We start from the raw sequence: 17052 nt of genomic DNA, 5'->3' as shown, positions 1-17052 counted from the left end.
GCATTCAATTACTTCAAATTAAATCATTCAATCTATATAAAAGAATTTATTCAAACCTTGCCTCCTGATATCTGCCTGTCAACAACAGAAGACCTCTCAGGGCAATAAACGTATCTCTGCCCCAGTTTCGCATATAGCTACTTGCAAAATGAGGAAACCCTAAAATAAAGATACATGCACTTTATTTTCAATCTCAATCTAAATTCATAAGATTTCAGCACACAAACATGTTCACATTAAAGACGGGCAGAAATGTGACAACTTGACGTAAATAACTTTTGTCCCTATGCTGATGCCCTCATTAAGTGGGCCATATAATTCTGGCCCAAGGCTGTATCTACCTGTTACAAACATCTCTTAGAACTTTCAGCTGATTTTCATGAAATCAGAGCATAATGTGGAAACAAATTCAGCAATGCCTGATTAGCCAACTAAAATTGTAAGAAATCAACAAAAAAAACCCCAACTTTATATGGAAAGAGTCTTAAAAAAAAAGTGTTGGAGCACCACACAAAATTCTGCATTCTGATATATACCAGACAAGGCACTTAAATGATAGAATGCTAAAATCTGGCCTTTTCACTTGCTGAAATGCACATTAAGATGGCAAATTATTGCCTCACAACATTTCATATAGGATCATATATGAAAAATTAATCAATCTATGAAAAAGGGATGTTCCCTACTTTATGATCATGATTTCTGTCAAGGGTCTAGATGTTACTGCTCCAACACTGTAGTAAGATAAATGATTTTATAAATCATAAATCTGGTGAACAATGACAAACATACCTGCAGCCAATGACAGGCATGCCTCTTCTTCTTCCGACCCATCCTTTGTTTCCACTTTTATAGTAGGAGGTTTAGGAGGTTCAAGGTCCGGTGACAGGAATGGTAGACGAGAGTTTTTAACATACCCACAAAACATCACAGAACCCATTGCTAAAGCCTGGATAAACGTTGATCCATCTGCCACAAAACTATAAGAAACACAATGTTACATCTTTTGTATTATTTTTAAGAGCTCCAATGAGATCAAAAAGCCTAAAAACATAAAATTTGAAATTGTAACACAGATCCTGTTCAGCACTTTAAATGAACAAAATTGCAAAGAATAATAAAGAGATATACTTAAAATTATTCTTATTATCAATTGTTTGTGCAATTCTTAGCCTGATTTGAGTGAAAAGCATTTTCATTTTTTGGATCATTTTGCACAATGAAAATGATTATCTCTGGAAAAACAGAGTAAAGGAATGATCTGAAAATTTGCATGCAAGTACATGTAATTGGTCTAGACTTACAACAGATGGTACACAAATCTCAGAAAAATATTTCCGAGTCTTGTCTCTTGTCCTCTCAAAAACCTCAGGACAGTCCCTTGAGTAACATGTACTAACAAGGCAGACATTATTGCATACATAAAGAGTTGTTATTTTATTTTTATAAAAAGATATTGAAATTACATTTGATGTATACCAACAATATATTGATGATGTAAGTGTAAATAATACGCTTAAAATATAGAATAAAAATTAAATTCTTAGATTAAATACAACAAACTTACTCTGACATAAGACCAAATACTTGTTGTCTAAGTATCACATAAGCTCCAGTTATGATTGCATCAAAATATGATGGAATTAAGTAACGAGGTACCTTTGCTAAATGTTGAAACAAGTTTTGGAACCAAACTCCTAACTGAAAACCAGAAAAAATACATGTATATGCAAGCATTCATATAAGCAAAATAATATCAATGATTAATTTAAGAACAAGAGCACCACAGAATGTGCTTTTTCTCGTCTCTTTAACAACTTTTGACAAAAATTTTAAGTTAAAAAGGGGCATAATACCAACAATATAGCTTTCAGTTTTATGCCCATTGTCTAACTTGTTTTGAAATGCTTGAATAATTGGCAACATTAAAGTTTTTGCATGACAAGGACTACGCAACCAAGCAATTAAAAACACTGCTTAAAAATATAAATACATTTACAGAGAAATGGAATAGAGAACATGGCAATTAGAGATGGTTCAACAGGTCACAGCCATAGCACCGTTTGTCTTTTCAAATATGGCAAAAATTGAGATATTGTCCAACCTTGATTTTTTATTTCACAATATGGAATGTGCAGAGACTCTTGTCAGCGTCAGTCATGCTTCAATTCTTTCATAAATGAATAGTCAGTAACAAAATTTTGTTTCAAGAAATAGTAAGTATTCAAATAATGGATTTTTGGATAATACACTTTTATTTATATTAATTCAGACAGTAAATAAAAGGGGACCGTGCATATACTTTTTACCCATATTCAAATAAGGGTACTGTCAAATAACCTTGGTTTGACCACATTATATTGTTAAAAGAGAAAATAACGAACTTTTTTTCATGTCACAACTACAACATTTTATTTTTAGATATTTATTTCTTAGACATAGAAATTGGTAATTATGAATTAATATGTAATCAAAACATACAATAAATGAGTTAACAGCATTGCGCAAAATCATGTGCTCTTATGAACAGTGAAGGTATATATCTATAATGGTAATTTACTCACATTCTTGGTTCCTGGATAAACTAGTAATCTATTAGCTATATAGGAGGGTAACCAGTCACCATCTCTAAGATTACAACACAGTGGATGACCTAGATCATTCTGAGACCTCACTTGACCTAATACAGTTGTCACACCTTGAAATAATGAAATAAACCATTGTAAAAGTATAAACTAGAATGTCTTCCTGCAATATATGCATTCTGCATGAATATAGATAATATTCTTATATTCTTATAAAACTATTTATAAGAGGCATGTAATATTTATCATCAACAAAATGAGTATACAATGAGTAAATGTGAAATACAGACCATCATAATGTGTTAGTGGAATACTCCTTTTTTTGTTTATGTTTCTTAAAATAAATTGATAAACAATGGAATATACTTAAGCAGATTTGATTCAAAGGGCAATGGAAGACTGGAAAAGACACATTGGCCAATTAACAAAACAAATGTGCTACACAACAAAAACAAGCAATAATTATTTTGTTTAAATAACTTATGATGACAAAGAATCAAGTAAAGTTTGAAAGCATTTGGTTCTGAGGCTGTACTGAAATTTCATTGTTTAAAGCAGGGAATATTGTTGAATGGTAAACATGCAACAACAAACTGTGATTCTTACCTCTGAGACCACAGTAGTTAAAATCACCATAGCCTGGAATATTATACACACTAAAACCATTGCCGTCAGCCTCCTCTTCCTGTTTACATCGGAACAAAGCCACATTTAGATCATTCAGTGTAAGGGCTGACACTATAGAGCGGAAGTTGGATGTATCTACAGTTTCATCAAATAGTTTCCGACCACTGTAAGATCTCATTAAGTAACCAAACTGTCCAAGACCTCTCCTTATCTCCAAAATTGCCTTCAGGGCTGGTTGAGGTAACACACACCTTCAAATACATTATTCTACTATATGTATGTATATATTCTGTATATATATCTGATCAGTTCATTTAAGAGATTTAACTTAATTTAACTGACGCTAGTTGACAATTGTCTGAGCATCTATGTACTAAAAGCTTATCCTTAACTTTTTGTTGTTTTAAACATATTGATTTTCTTTCTATTGAGCAATGTAAACTACTGATTTCTTTCATCATTATCTGCTAGATCTGCTTTCTTAATACTAAAAGCTAGATCTGCTTTCTTAATACTAAAAAAGACCCAAACAGGACAAAGAAAGGTCATTTTGTTACAACTGTACACATCTATACATCCTGTCAGGGGCAAGCCAATGTTTCTTTGAGCAAGACACTTTACACTCATTGCTTAATATTGGTTGGTTCCAGGAGCAGATTCTAGCCAGTTTAATAAGCTAATAGCATACATGTGACAAAAGAAATGGGCCAAATCTGGATATTCAGCAGGATTTTGAGGCTCAAAACTGGATTTTTTTTATTAACTCGAATTTCAATGCCTGTTTGGCACATTTGGTTCAAAGAATCTATATTACCCTCAAAATCATTAAATGATTATACTTTTTATGATTTTTTTGTTGATCAATATTAATTTATTTCACCAAAAATAAATAAATAGATAAAATAAGTGTAGTCATACAGGCTATTTCTAAAACAGTCACATTTTCACATTTCATTATTTTCAGTTTGAATAATTATATCTGTCTTTTCAGTCATACAATAATTGGCTAATAATTTAAAACACAAGCTATTTGAAAACGTGCAACAACTATTCATGAACATAAGACTCTGACAGTTAAATAACGTAACGTAAGTAGAAGACTCAAAATAAATGCAAGAATCGTTCCGTTAATTAAATCCACATTTTTGTCTCAATGATTGTGTAATTCCTAAACAAAACAAACAAATTACCCACTCACTAAAAATAGGTTAATTAGACATGGTTTTGCCGCATCTCAAACAGTTTTTTTTTTAAATGATCCACTTTAAATGATTCTGCTCACCTTTAATCTTTATCAGTGCAGCACTAATCAAAGAAAATCAAAGGTTGAGCGGAATTCATACATGTAAACTTAAAGGGTCGTTTTGATGACGTAGCGTGTAATACCTACTGCCAAATTATAAAAGAGGTCAATTGACAGACACACGACACGTGTTAAGTTAAACATGTGAAAATAACTTTGGGTGATGGAACTGTTTATTACGTCACCTTGCTGTCAATTAGCGACTCAACATTTAATCCGCTATAATTTAGGATATGGACAGATAACAATCAATGCCCGGAGGCACAGTTTACATTTTAGATACAGGTGCAGGGCTTGATTTTTTTTATGTTGATTTTTTTTTTTAAATATCGGGAATTCAAGCTGTAATATCGGGAATCGGGATCAGTTGCGAAATATCGGGATTTTTTTAAATCCCGCTGGGATGTCACATCTATGCAATAGCTTCCAACACAATCAAACTAAAATACATTCATATAAACTAAATACCTGAAAGCTATCACACTTCCTGGGGTAAATGTCTCAAAGTTGATCAAAGAGCACATTCCATCACCAGTTACATTTACTCGAACCATCTTGCTCAGACTAGGTGGTATATTCTCCTGTAGTTTGAGGTAATAATCAGGAAGACCATTAATATAATCACTATCTTCAGTGTACTCATAAGCCTCCGTATGTAACGTCTGTATCTCAAATAAAATAGTCTCTACCATACCTGTAAATATTGACATCAATACAGTCAAACATGTATTATAGACCACATCAGAATAATGCATAAACATGCTGCTTACTTGAAGCAAGTGTAAAATTTCTGATACCTGAAAACCCTGAATTTAGCATTATTTTTATTGGTTTTTATAGAAAAAGAAAGTTTTCAGCAGTTTAATAAAATTAAACTTCATCAAGTGTCTAAAAACTTGTACCCATGTACTTATTAGGTTGATATGTAATGATGAACAAAATTTAGCTGAGCAGCCCAATTATCAAAAAAAAAAAAAATTAAAAATTTAAAAAATCTGCAAGTAACTTACAATTATTAATTATGTACTATCATTAATTAATTATTATTAATCCAATACAATCAAAGAGTTTCTATTATCTCCATAGAAATACATTTTTATCAATAATTAAAAAAATAATTTCATATATTCAGTATACAGTAAACTTCACATATAGCGAACACCGTTACAGGGAACTTCCTGTTATAAGGAACAAAATTTTTTGGCCCGAATTTTGCCTTTCTTTATTTAAGTTAAAAAAATACGGTTACAGCGAACACGGTTATAAGGAATTATCGCTTATAAGGAACTCATTTTTAAATCCCAATGCCATAAAAAGTACAGAAAATTACACTTTTATAACGTATTCCAAAATATCGGCTATCCGCATTTTCATCGGCACAGATTAAAACTTGGCCGAATGTAGCGGATATATTAGGAACAAATAATGACGATGACAGTCAATCTTCCGAAGACGAGATCTATTTAGATGATCTGCCGGTTGTGTCAAAAAAATGAAGCTATTGATTGTTTGCACAAGATAAGGTCACACTTCGAGTCTAATGCCCATGTTGAAGAAACAGTTTTTATAAGTTTATTGGATATTGAATTTAACCTGAAGAGTTGTAAACATTCCCAAACTAAAATTCGCGACTTCTTCAAAGCTAGGTGATTATTTTTGTGCATGATACTGTATCGTTAATAAATAACAATATTGCATATATGGTACATATCATATAATTATCTTATAGATATATTTATACATAAAAATTATACTAAAAAGAAACAACATTGCAATTATTCCTTTTTTTCTTTATCAAATCAATATAAGGGAGCCAACAATGACGAACCCAAGAGTTATTTCTCCTAATCAAATGCTCTTCTAAATGGAGGACGATGGTAAACAATTAGTTCGTTATATGTAAAACTGTTCGCTATAAAAACTTCTGATACAAGGAACTAATTCGCTATATGCTTACAAGGAACTCCGGATATAAGGAACAGATTTGGAATGTCCCGATGAGTTCGTTATAAGCGAGTTTACTGTACCTTGTAATGTAACAGGTCTAATATAAGGTGTTTTCTCTGGCTCCTGAGGTTTACTAAATGCTGTACGAGCTATTAGTACAATAGACTCGTGGGTGACTGGATTATGACGAGTCACAGATACAGTATGTTCATCCACCTGGTCTACATACACCTACAATTATAAACATAATTCAAATAAGAAAATTGGATGAAATTGAAGAATTTAAAGAAACCACACGTCAACACCGGATAAATATGAACAATATTTTAATAAAGACCTACCAGTTTCAAACCTATGTGGTTCTTCATCAGGATAAAATAATTATTCAAATTTTCACATTACTGGGCTATTTATCTGTTTTTTTTCTTTTTCTTTTTTGAATTTCTAATTTTATATTCATTTCCCTATGATTATTTAATTAATTTTATCAAGTAAAAAGTTTTATTATGTTGCAAGAATGACACCTTTACAGTATTCAAAGGCTGTTTAGTAGTGTGTTAGATAACGAGGAGAAAACTAGGAAACATGGAAGTTTTCAAAAAGAATTGGTAAGGGTTTTTGTGGGTGGTAATAATGAAAATAAATTTACCTATTAAAAATTAAAGAAATTACAGTATATGAAAAATATTTTACTACACAAAAACTTACACCACAAATCTGGAGGTAGACAGCAGGGTGAGCACTACAGCTCTCCTTATGCTTTGTATAATCAAGATCTACATTATTTTCTTTTTTATTTTAGTACAACATTGTGAAATGACCATTTAAGACAAATAGTCTCATGATGGTGAGAATTATTCCCTGGTATATACAAATTCTTAACAAGAGGGCCATGATGGCCCTGAAGTCGCTCACCTGTATATAGGCCCCCGGAGTGGGGCCAGTTTAAACCCCAGGGCTTTTATTTGAACAAACTTGGTAGACACCCATTAGAATATGTTTCATGCGAAACATCTAAGGTCTAGCTTGTTGGGTTTTTTTAAAAGAAGATTTTTTGAAGTTTTTTCTTTACACATATAGTTAAAAACAATGACACACCTGGGGCAGGTCCAGTTTTGACCCCAGTGCTTTTATGTGGACAATCTTTGTAGACACTTACTAGATAATGTTTCATGCTTAATATCTAAACTATAGCTATTCGGGTTTTTTCAAAGAAGATTTTTACGTTTTTGCTATACACATATATGGAAAATCAATGTCCCCCCGGGACTGGGCCAATTTTGACCCCAGGGCTTTTATTTGAACAAACTTTGCAGACACTCACTAGAAGATGCTTCATGCTTAGTATCTAAACTCTAGCTATTTGGTTTTCTTCAAAAAAAGATTTTTTAAGTTTTGGCTATACACATATAAGGAAAATCAATGACCCCCGGGGCGGGACCAATTTTGACCCCAGGGCTCTTATTTGAACAAACTTGGTAAACATCAATTAGAACATGTTTCATGCTAAATATCTTAGCTCTAGCTCTTTGGGTTCTTTAAAAGAAGATTTTTTAAGTTTTTACTATATGCATATAGGGAAAATCAATGACCCCCTGGGGCGGGGCCAATTTTGACCCCAGGGCTCTTATTTGAATAAACTTGGTAGACACCCATTAGAAGATGTTTCATGCTAAATATCTTAGCTCTAGCTCTTTGGGTTCTTTAAAAGAAGATTTTTAAAGTTTTTACTATATGCATATAAGGAAAATCAATGACCCCCTGGGGCGGGGCCAATTTTGACCCCAGGGCTTTTATTAGAACAAACTTTGTAGACACTCACTAGAAGATGTTTCATGCCAAATATCTAAGCTCTAGCTTTTTGGATTTTTTAGATGAAGTTATTTAAAGTTTTTTCTTTTGGTTGTTATGGCAACCAGAGTTCTGCATGGAATTAAATTCTTTGAACAATTTTCAAAGGTGACCACCAAAGGAACATTCCTGTGAAGTTTTGATGAAATTGGCTTAGTGGTTTATGAGGAGATGTCATTTTAAGTAAAAGTTTACGGACGCCGGACGGACGGATGCCGGACGAAAAGCGATCACAAAAGCTCACCCTGTCACTTTGTGACAGGTGAGCTAAAAAAAAAAACAAGAGGGCCATGATGGCCCTGAAGTCGCTCACCTGTATATAGGCCCCCCGGAGCCAGGCCAGTTTAAACCCCATGGCTTTTATTTGAACAAACTTGGTAGACACCCATTAGAAGATGTTTCATGCTAGACATCAAAGGTCTAGCTCGTTGGATTTTTTAAAAGAAGTTTTTTAAGTTTTTTCTTTACACATATATTTAAAAACAATGACACCCCTGGGGCAGGGCCAGTTTTGACCCCAGGGCTTTTATTTGAACAATCTTTGTCGGCACATACTAGAAGATGTTTCATGCTTAATATCTACACTCTAGCTATTCGGGTTTTTTCGAAGAAGATTTTTTAGTTTTTGCTATACACGTATAAGGAAAATCAATGTCCCCCTGGGCAGGGCCAATTTTAACCCCAGGGCTCTTATTTGAACAAACTTGGAAGACATCCATTAGAACATGTTTCATGCTAAATATCTTAGCTCTAGCTCTTTGGGTTCTTTAAAAGAAGATTTTTAAGTTTTTACTATATGCATATAGGAAAAATCAATGACCCCCTGGCGCGGGGCTAATTTTGACCCCAGGACTTTTATTTGAACAAACTTTGTAGACACCCATTAGAAGATGCTTCATGCTAAATATCTTAGCTCTAGCTCTTTGGGTTCTTTAAAAGAAGATTTTTTAAGTTTTTACTATATACATATAGGGAAAATCAATGAACCCCTGGGGCGGGGCCAATTTTGACCCCAGGGCTTTTATTTGAACAAACTTGGTAGACACTAACTAGAAGTTGTTTCATGCCAAATATCTAAGCTCTAGCTCTTTAGGTTTCTTAGAAGAAGATATTTAAAGTTTTTCCTTTTGGTTGCCATGGCAACCAGAGTTCTGCATGGAATTAAATTCTTTTAACAACTTTCAAAGGTGATCACCAAAGGAACATTCCTGTGAAGTTTGGATGAAATTGGCTTAGTGGTTTATGAGGAGATGTCATTTAAAGTAAAAGTTTACGGACGCCGGACGGACGGCCGGACGCCGGACGAAAAGCGATCACAAAAGCTCACCCTGTCACAAAGTGACAGGTTTGCTAAAAACTACTTGTGACATTCAGTCAGGAAGCATGCAATCAAAATATCTCCTTTCCACTATACACTGACATTACCTGAGAGAAATTATGTTTCTCTTTGAGATCATTTGCAACACTGCTATCCCCCATCATAAAGTGTAAGTTATTCAGGAGAGTTTTGGCCCGGCTGATTCCAAATGTTTGATTTATGTATGGTCTGTCAGGAAACTCCCAGTCTGCCCATGATGTATACTTTCTTTCCTCGTTTACTACATGTATCTGAAATAATTGAAACATTCTATAATGATTTAACATTAATACAACTCGAACTGTTTAACAGTCTTGGCCTTCATTCATTTTAAGAACTGTTCATTATGCAGGATTTCTACATTAATGTGTACTTACAATGTGCATCTATAGTCATGTCAACTAGAATTCCGGTGCATACTTACATAACCCTATATTTGTGACAAATATTTTCTAACTTTTGCTTTTTTTTTTCTTCTAAATATCATGTTACAAATTGTGTATATATCTTTCTTAAACTGAGTAAATTTTTACCTCGCTTTTCTTTTTAGACAAAATATTGACATATGCAGTTTAACAATAAAAATTTCTAGATTATTCTATCATTCATTATAAAGAAATGCAATAACATTTCTATAACATAGAAAGCATCAAATATCTTAACCAGCCTTCTTAAATGCTTTCATAATCACATTTCACACATTCCCTTAGTAAGTTTGTAGGCCTTTTTAGAACTTCAGTAGCTTGTAGAGTCTAATTTTGCAAACACAAATCTTAATAGAAATTGAACTATTCTGGATATAAAAAGAACATTATAACAGAAAGAACAAGTGTAAAACCTACATGATGAGGTATCATTTGATCATAACCTCTGTTACTTCCTGTAGCACAACATGCCATAGACACAAGAGCGGCTGTTGGTAACATATCATATGCTGATTTTGTCTGAAATAAACAACAATATAACATTTAAAAAGAGGCCCATTATGGTCCTAAATCACTCACTTGAGTGAGCAACTCACCAGGACAAAAATAATATTATAGTTCAGCAAACAAGAAGAATTATAATTGACACTAAAACAATTTACATTATCTTTGTACATGGCACCAAATGATCATTTATGTTAAGTTTCAGCAAAATCTTTTAAGTGGTTAAGAAGATATCATTTAAAGTTTATTTATATTTCTAGGTCTGTGGCTTAGCCATCTTGTTCTGCTAATTGGAACAATTCCTAATATTTTTGGTTAAGTAACAAAAGGTCAAAATATAAACATGTTTTACATCTGTTATCAAGTGTAAGAATTAGTACCTTTATTGGAGATGGGTTATCGTGAGTCTGGTCATAAAACACTGCATGTGCCATACTTCTAACCAGGGGTTTCATACGTGGCTGGATAAATGCTCCAACTGGCTGGCCTCCATACCGGTGTAACAAACTACCAAGTTTGTGACTATTTTCTGCACTCATTGCCTCTAAAACAACAAAAGGAAACTGTGTGATTCTTTGTTAAAGACCTTTCCTCCTTTTTTCTTTGTTTTAAATATTCCTCAAAAACAAAGGTAAAGGAACTTAAGGCACATAAAACTAACATTTTCATACATTGAATACTATTAATCTTTTGCTCTGTTTAATCAGCCGTCTAATAATTCAGATATGGTTGAATTCATATTAAAATGTAAATCTTCATGTAAGAATTTCTGAACTTTTGTTTTGCTATCTCTAACCCTATATATTATATTTAAATGTAAGGATGATTTTAAATACTATTGATATTTTCTGATATTGTCTATTGTCTATATTCCTTTGAATTTGAATTAAGTGGCCTTTGAAATTTGTTTACAGCAACTCTTTAAGCTATGACTTAGCAGTAATGAATATTGAAATCATTTGAATTAGCAACAGACAATTCCAAGTTCAATAAACACAAGTTAAGGTTAAAGGTGAATAAGAATATTAACCTCTGATCAAAGAGTTGATACCCAGTTTGTTAATGAAGAGGTTATCAAGATGTTCCCCTCCTGTGAACAATTCTGCTATAACATACAAGTCTGGTCGAATCTTCCGTGCAGCATCAAGCATATACTGTAATATAAAATATACAATACTCAAACATAAACCAATAAATATGTCACAAAAATGTTTATAGTTTATGAAGGATATGTCTGTATTATTTTATTTGTAAATATTTTAAGCTGCAAATAATGTGACCTTCAGTCTTAGTTAAAATGTGAGACTCTATATTAAACTGTCGGTTTAAAATTTAGATTTGTTTCCATGGATTCAGAGCTACATGCTTTTACAAACAGAATACATAAGTTGTTGCTAGAAAATCCATCAAGTGATGTAGGAAGTGTAGCATTCGTGGATAGATCGGCCACAGGACCAGTTGACTCAAGTGAACTTGAGGAAAATGTTCATTAAATTTTTGAGTCAAGAGGGTATTTTATTTTGTGTAATTACTTCTGGTAAGATCAAAGTGGGTGAGTAATTATATGGAAATATACCATACAGCAATTTAATATGAACAATATTCCAACAGGGTCTTCATTTTTATGTGAGGCAACAGATGTGCAAATTAAAACAACCGATTTGGCCAAGAGTCAAGGTAGATATTTGAACCTACAGGCTTAACTGATTTTAACAGCATTTCAACTGATGATATGGATAGCCAATCTGTTAATAATGAAAACCCTATTCCAAGTGTCACAACTAAGTTTCAGGCCAAAAAATAAATACAAATAAAAAAATACCTCTTAATTCTTGTAGAAAAGTATGTAATTTTGAAGAACGGTCATTGTATATTTACCTCAGCAACATGTATAGGTGTACTATGACAATTATCTAACCGTACACCATGGAAGATCCTAGCTGTAATTTCTGAGTATTCTTTCATTCTTTGCCACAAATATGGGCAATCCTCAGGTTTCTGACCGTACCTTAACTTAGCACTATCTCCCCATCCAACCAGTTCTCTCCGCAGATATATATTAGAACCTGAAATCAACAAAAGGCAAGTCCTAGTCTCTTAACTAATCATGAAGTTTTGTAAGCAAAAAGGAAGTATCAAGATAGAACAATATACTTGTAAATGCAATCTGGGCCTGTCATTATCACAAATTTCTATCCCCATACATATTTTTACTAATAGGACAATTTATCATTTCATTTACCAATTCCAACGATCAACACATATTTGCTAATTTGCCCAAACCATTACACTGATTGTAGTGCAGTAGATAACAAATGTGACATGAACAACATTATTACCATTACTAAAATAATTTCTCTATAATTTTTATATAAATCATTTGTTATGCCTATCATTGTCAAGATGAAATAAAACAAACTCATTTACAAAATGATAATGAAAAATGTGAGAAATGTACGCAAACATACAAATTGTACTTAACAGTGTCTATTATAAAAGAAATGAATCAGCAGTCACATATCTAATGGATATTATCACATTTATTGATCGGTGATGGAACCAAAGGGTCAACCTTAAAACACCAAATCAACACCATTATAAATATCATAGTTAATTAACCAATTATAGGAACAAGAGCTGCCCTGTATTGGTTTGCTCTACTATTCCTACAGACATTGGAATAAGATTTGGACTATAAAAACATTTAAAAAGAAAACAAAAAAAAACATAACTCAAACTACATGTATGCCCAAAATCTATGCAGAGTTATGCACTCTAGATTCATTATGGAAGTATAGGTCCTTAACATTTAGTGTTCAATGTCATATCTAAAAGAGTTCACTTTAGTGACAACATGAGATTGGAACAAAAAGACATAAGTTTGAGGAAGAAGTGAGGCACAATTTTGTCAGTATTTATGAGTGAGTAATCCAATCATTATGCATATAAAATACAGTAATTGTCATAAACAAATGATCTAGTGAAATAATGAAGTGGCACAAGAAAAACATCATCAAAATTTAAAGCAGCATGAAAATTTTAAAAATGTACTTAACAGTAAAATGTTGTGAAGAGAACAGAAATAATAATTTACACATTGCAAACAGCGCTTACAATCCAACTGAAATACCAAAAAGAGGCAAAAATGTGCAAAAATAGCCCTTAATGCATTAGTAACGAGGTAGAAATATGGTGATAATACTGCAAAACAGTCATTTATGTAAATTATTACTTAAATATTGAATCTTTTTACTTTTCTTAAAATCTTAGTACAATTTTCTAAAGTTTGATTATCTAAAAATATTTTTACTTATCTGCAGGCAGAAGTAAAAGGACAATGCTATTGTCAAAATCATGAGAGTTGTTTATTTATGCCTACAAGGAGAGCGATACCTACCCCCCGCCCCCTTCCCAATTTAAAAATTACAAGGGGGACAAAAAGCCTCCCCCCCCCCCCATGAAATTTACACATAGGACAAAAGCCCCCTCCCATCAAAAATACAGGTAGGACAAAAGACCCCCCCTCCCCGTTCATCAAACAAAAGCCCCCCTTAGATTTATAGACCAGACTGACTTATAACTATATGTATCTTTTTACACACACCCAGGTGCTCAAATTCAACACACCAAAAAAACAACAAATAAATTTTAGAGAAAAAGGGGATTTTCTTATCAAATGCAATAACAGAATTATTTCCTTTTGTTGATTGGTTGTTAAGACAATTTTAAAACAGATTTAAAGTTTTAAAACAAAAACATTAAGGGGTTTAGTGAAAAACAAACACATAAACTTATCAACGGCGATATATCGACTTTAGTGGACATGAAGTATCTACCTATAACATTAATATAATAGTTCAGCTAAAAACTGTCAATTATATAGTAAGGGTGTGTCCTATAGCCATTATAGCCATAGCCATTATACCCGTACAATATAAAAAGTCAGTACATCCAGCAAAGGTGTTTATTCAAAACAACCTCAGTAATAAAGGACATATTGTTGGATATAGGGACCCAACTTTTACTATCAGGTAGATACAAAAGAATCAATTTATTCCTTTTATTAAATGATAAAATATTGTAAATTATATAAAACATCAATCATCAAATAAAAGTAAAATTTTTGTATAAAATTTCTGATTTTTTAAATTCAAAATTTCTTTGTTCTTCACAATTATCTTTTGATAAAAAACAAACAAAAACAGTTATTTGTTTTATGCCAAAAATATGATGCTGGCTCCTACTGTTTTCAAACTTTTATCTATCTTTCTGTCTTTTTAATTAATAATATATTTTGTATTTCAATGAAAAAGGCAATAAAATTTGATAACCTGCAAAAAAAATTTTAACCATGGAACTTTTTTTATTTTCATAGAAAAGCATAATGAATGCAACTTTGCTGAACCAGACTTGGTCTAACGACAGTGAAACAACCTTGCAAAATGTCACTACCCCCATTGATGATGTGAAACCAACCAAGAATTCTCCAATGTCATCTATAGATTGGGAAGATGAGAAAAAAGCAATGTACAACATTGAGATCATTCTTCATTGTATATTTCTAGCTGTTGGATTGGTTGGCAACGGTCTCACAATAGGTGTACTTATCTATAAGAAATGGAAAAACGTAACCTCCAGACATATATTGATAGCATTGGCTGTATCTGACACGGCCATGATATGCAGTCATACATTCAACCAAGATTTTCTTCAAGATCTCTTTAAACTTGATGTTAGGGCATTTTCTGATATAGGATGCAAGATATTCTATATTTTCTATCATACTTCAAAAATGACCTCATCATGGTTTATCGTATTTCTCTGCATTGAGAGGTTTGTTGCTGTCAAGTTTCCCCTCAAAGTTAAAATCATCATTACTGAAATGAGGATAAAGGTCTACATCATTGTTGTCTACCTTACTATGACTGGCTTTGCTATAATACTGAGTTTCTCAACAGCCACTGACAACATGATTTGTAAAAAGGACGCTATAGCATCAAATGAGAAGCAAATGTTTCGAGCATTGATGTTGGTCGAGATGTTGCTGTATTCTGTAGGACCAATTTTTCTCATGTCAGTTCTAACACCTATCATTATTCTACAACTGTACAAACGATATCAGTATAAGAAAGCTCTCACCAATAAAACAGAGACCGGAAAAGAACGTGAAATTCAGCAATTGCAAGAGCTAATTCGGACAACAACTGTTCTCATTTCAGTTGTGGCAGCTTTTATCATATGTGTGACACCAATTACTGTTTTCCAGCAGGTAAAATTCTGGCTACATATTAAAAAGAAAGAGATGGAGAGAACATATTCTATCTTTGTGTTCAGGGAGACTTCACAACGTTTAGAACAGATCAATTACAGCATCAATTTCTTTCTGTACATTTTAACTTCTAACACATTCAGGAAGACAGTGTTGGAAATGTTGCATTTAAAACAGAATATTAGAAAGAACATCATCAAAAAGTCAAACTCAGCTGACAAATATAGAGAGAGCCAAAGCAAAAAGGGCAGCACTAACAAGTAATACTGAAGACACATGTAATGAAGGAGAATCAATCTGTACAGAATCATTCTGTAATCAGCTTGTATCAAAGTATAACTACACACCCACTAAACATAGACGGAACAAACTGCACAGAAATATCAGAAAATAACACACAGACAAGAGCAGAAAATATCAAGTAATCCAAAGACATTGCAAAAGTCAGGACAAGAAAACAACCAACAAGAGAACAACCACCCAGAAACAACCTGTAAGGAAACTGTCAGGCTGTCAAGTACTGCACAGAATAATGATCACTTGCTACCACCTGGCACTGTCAAACCAACTGATAGTGACATGGTAGACAACAATGATAAGTTAGACGACAACTTTTACCCAATCTGCACACATGAACAAGCTGTCAACAATTTACCAGTACAGGTTGGTCAACTAGATCCACATGAAAGTAGTTTAGATTCAGACTTCACTGATGGAAAATAACAAATACAGGGACAAGAAACCAAAGACAAAATGCATGATCATTTCAACTAAACCATCTGTTAATTAATACCTGGACTCAAGTATATACTTGCAAGAATGTTGATTGTCTTTCACATTTTAGCACTGAAATATTAGAAGCTAATAAGGAATATTTAATCAAGATATTGGAGTAATATATAATGATTTTAAGTGTGGAAAAAATGTGCATTAAATCATTATCTGTATTAAAATTCAAGCAAAATTCCATAAAATCTTAATAACAATTACAGGCCCTGTTGCAAAATTAAAACAAACATACAGTGAATCTTGTCTATACCAACATTTATTGGAACTAGTTGGTTACAACAGTTATGGATGGTTTTAAGATATGGCAAGTAATTAATATTGCAAGGATCATTGGTGTATTTTATGTAAATGTATTAAATGATAATATCACAAATTTTCATACCTAAGTACAGTAA

The 17052-nt window shown here is 32.7% G+C and overlaps 2 protein-coding genes across 3 annotated transcripts in view; one reads left to right on the top strand and one right to left on the bottom strand.

The window, feature by feature from the left end:
* LOC132714150 (glycogen debranching enzyme-like) overlaps positions 1 to 17052 on the bottom strand; it is a 48688-nt gene that overhangs the window by 17735 nt on the left and 13901 nt on the right. For both annotated transcript variants that reach the window (XM_060696932.1, XM_060696933.1), the window contains exons 9-20: positions 12478 to 12665; positions 11630 to 11753; positions 10980 to 11143; positions 10513 to 10614; positions 9739 to 9921; positions 6543 to 6693; positions 4984 to 5209; positions 3192 to 3463; positions 2565 to 2698; positions 1568 to 1701; positions 793 to 980; positions 57 to 159 (exon numbers count right to left, since the gene is read on the bottom strand). In XM_060696932.1, the coding sequence (XP_060552915.1) occupies positions 57 to 159; positions 793 to 980; positions 1568 to 1701; positions 2565 to 2698; positions 3192 to 3463; positions 4984 to 5209; positions 6543 to 6693; positions 9739 to 9921; positions 10513 to 10614; positions 10980 to 11143; positions 11630 to 11753; positions 12478 to 12665 (1969 nt within the window). The remainder of the gene's footprint in view (positions 1 to 56; positions 160 to 792; positions 981 to 1567; positions 1702 to 2564; positions 2699 to 3191; positions 3464 to 4983; positions 5210 to 6542; positions 6694 to 9738; positions 9922 to 10512; positions 10615 to 10979; positions 11144 to 11629; positions 11754 to 12477; positions 12666 to 17052) is intronic.
* Positions 14161 to 16591, top strand: LOC132714154 (delta-type opioid receptor-like). Its single transcript, XM_060696936.1, has 2 exons — positions 14161 to 16128; positions 16270 to 16591. The coding sequence occupies exons 1-2, from the start codon at positions 14984 to 14986 to the stop codon at positions 16589 to 16591; spliced, it is 1467 nt and encodes a 488-aa protein (XP_060552919.1). The 5' UTR covers positions 14161 to 14983.

The sequence above is a fragment of the Ruditapes philippinarum genome, unplaced genomic scaffold, assembly GCF_026571515.1.
Source record: "Ruditapes philippinarum isolate M1 unplaced genomic scaffold, ASM2657151v2 ctg2326_1_1_1_1, whole genome shotgun sequence".
Lineage (NCBI taxonomy): Eukaryota > Metazoa > Mollusca > Bivalvia > Venerida > Veneridae > Ruditapes > Ruditapes philippinarum.
Note: the sequence above shows the minus strand (reverse complement) of the source record. Positions and strands in the feature narration are given on the sequence as shown.

What these genes read in the sequence shown, in the direction of transcription:
- LOC132714154 (XM_060696936.1), top strand. Translation starts at nt 14,984, where the DNA reads ATGAATGCAACTTTGCTGAACCAGACTTGGTCTAACGACAGTGAAACA. An exon ending in AAAAAGGGCAGCACTAACAA is followed by an intron (nt 16,129 to 16,269) that starts GTAATACTGAAG and finishes AATAACACACAG; the next exon opens with ACAAGAGCAGAAAATATCAA.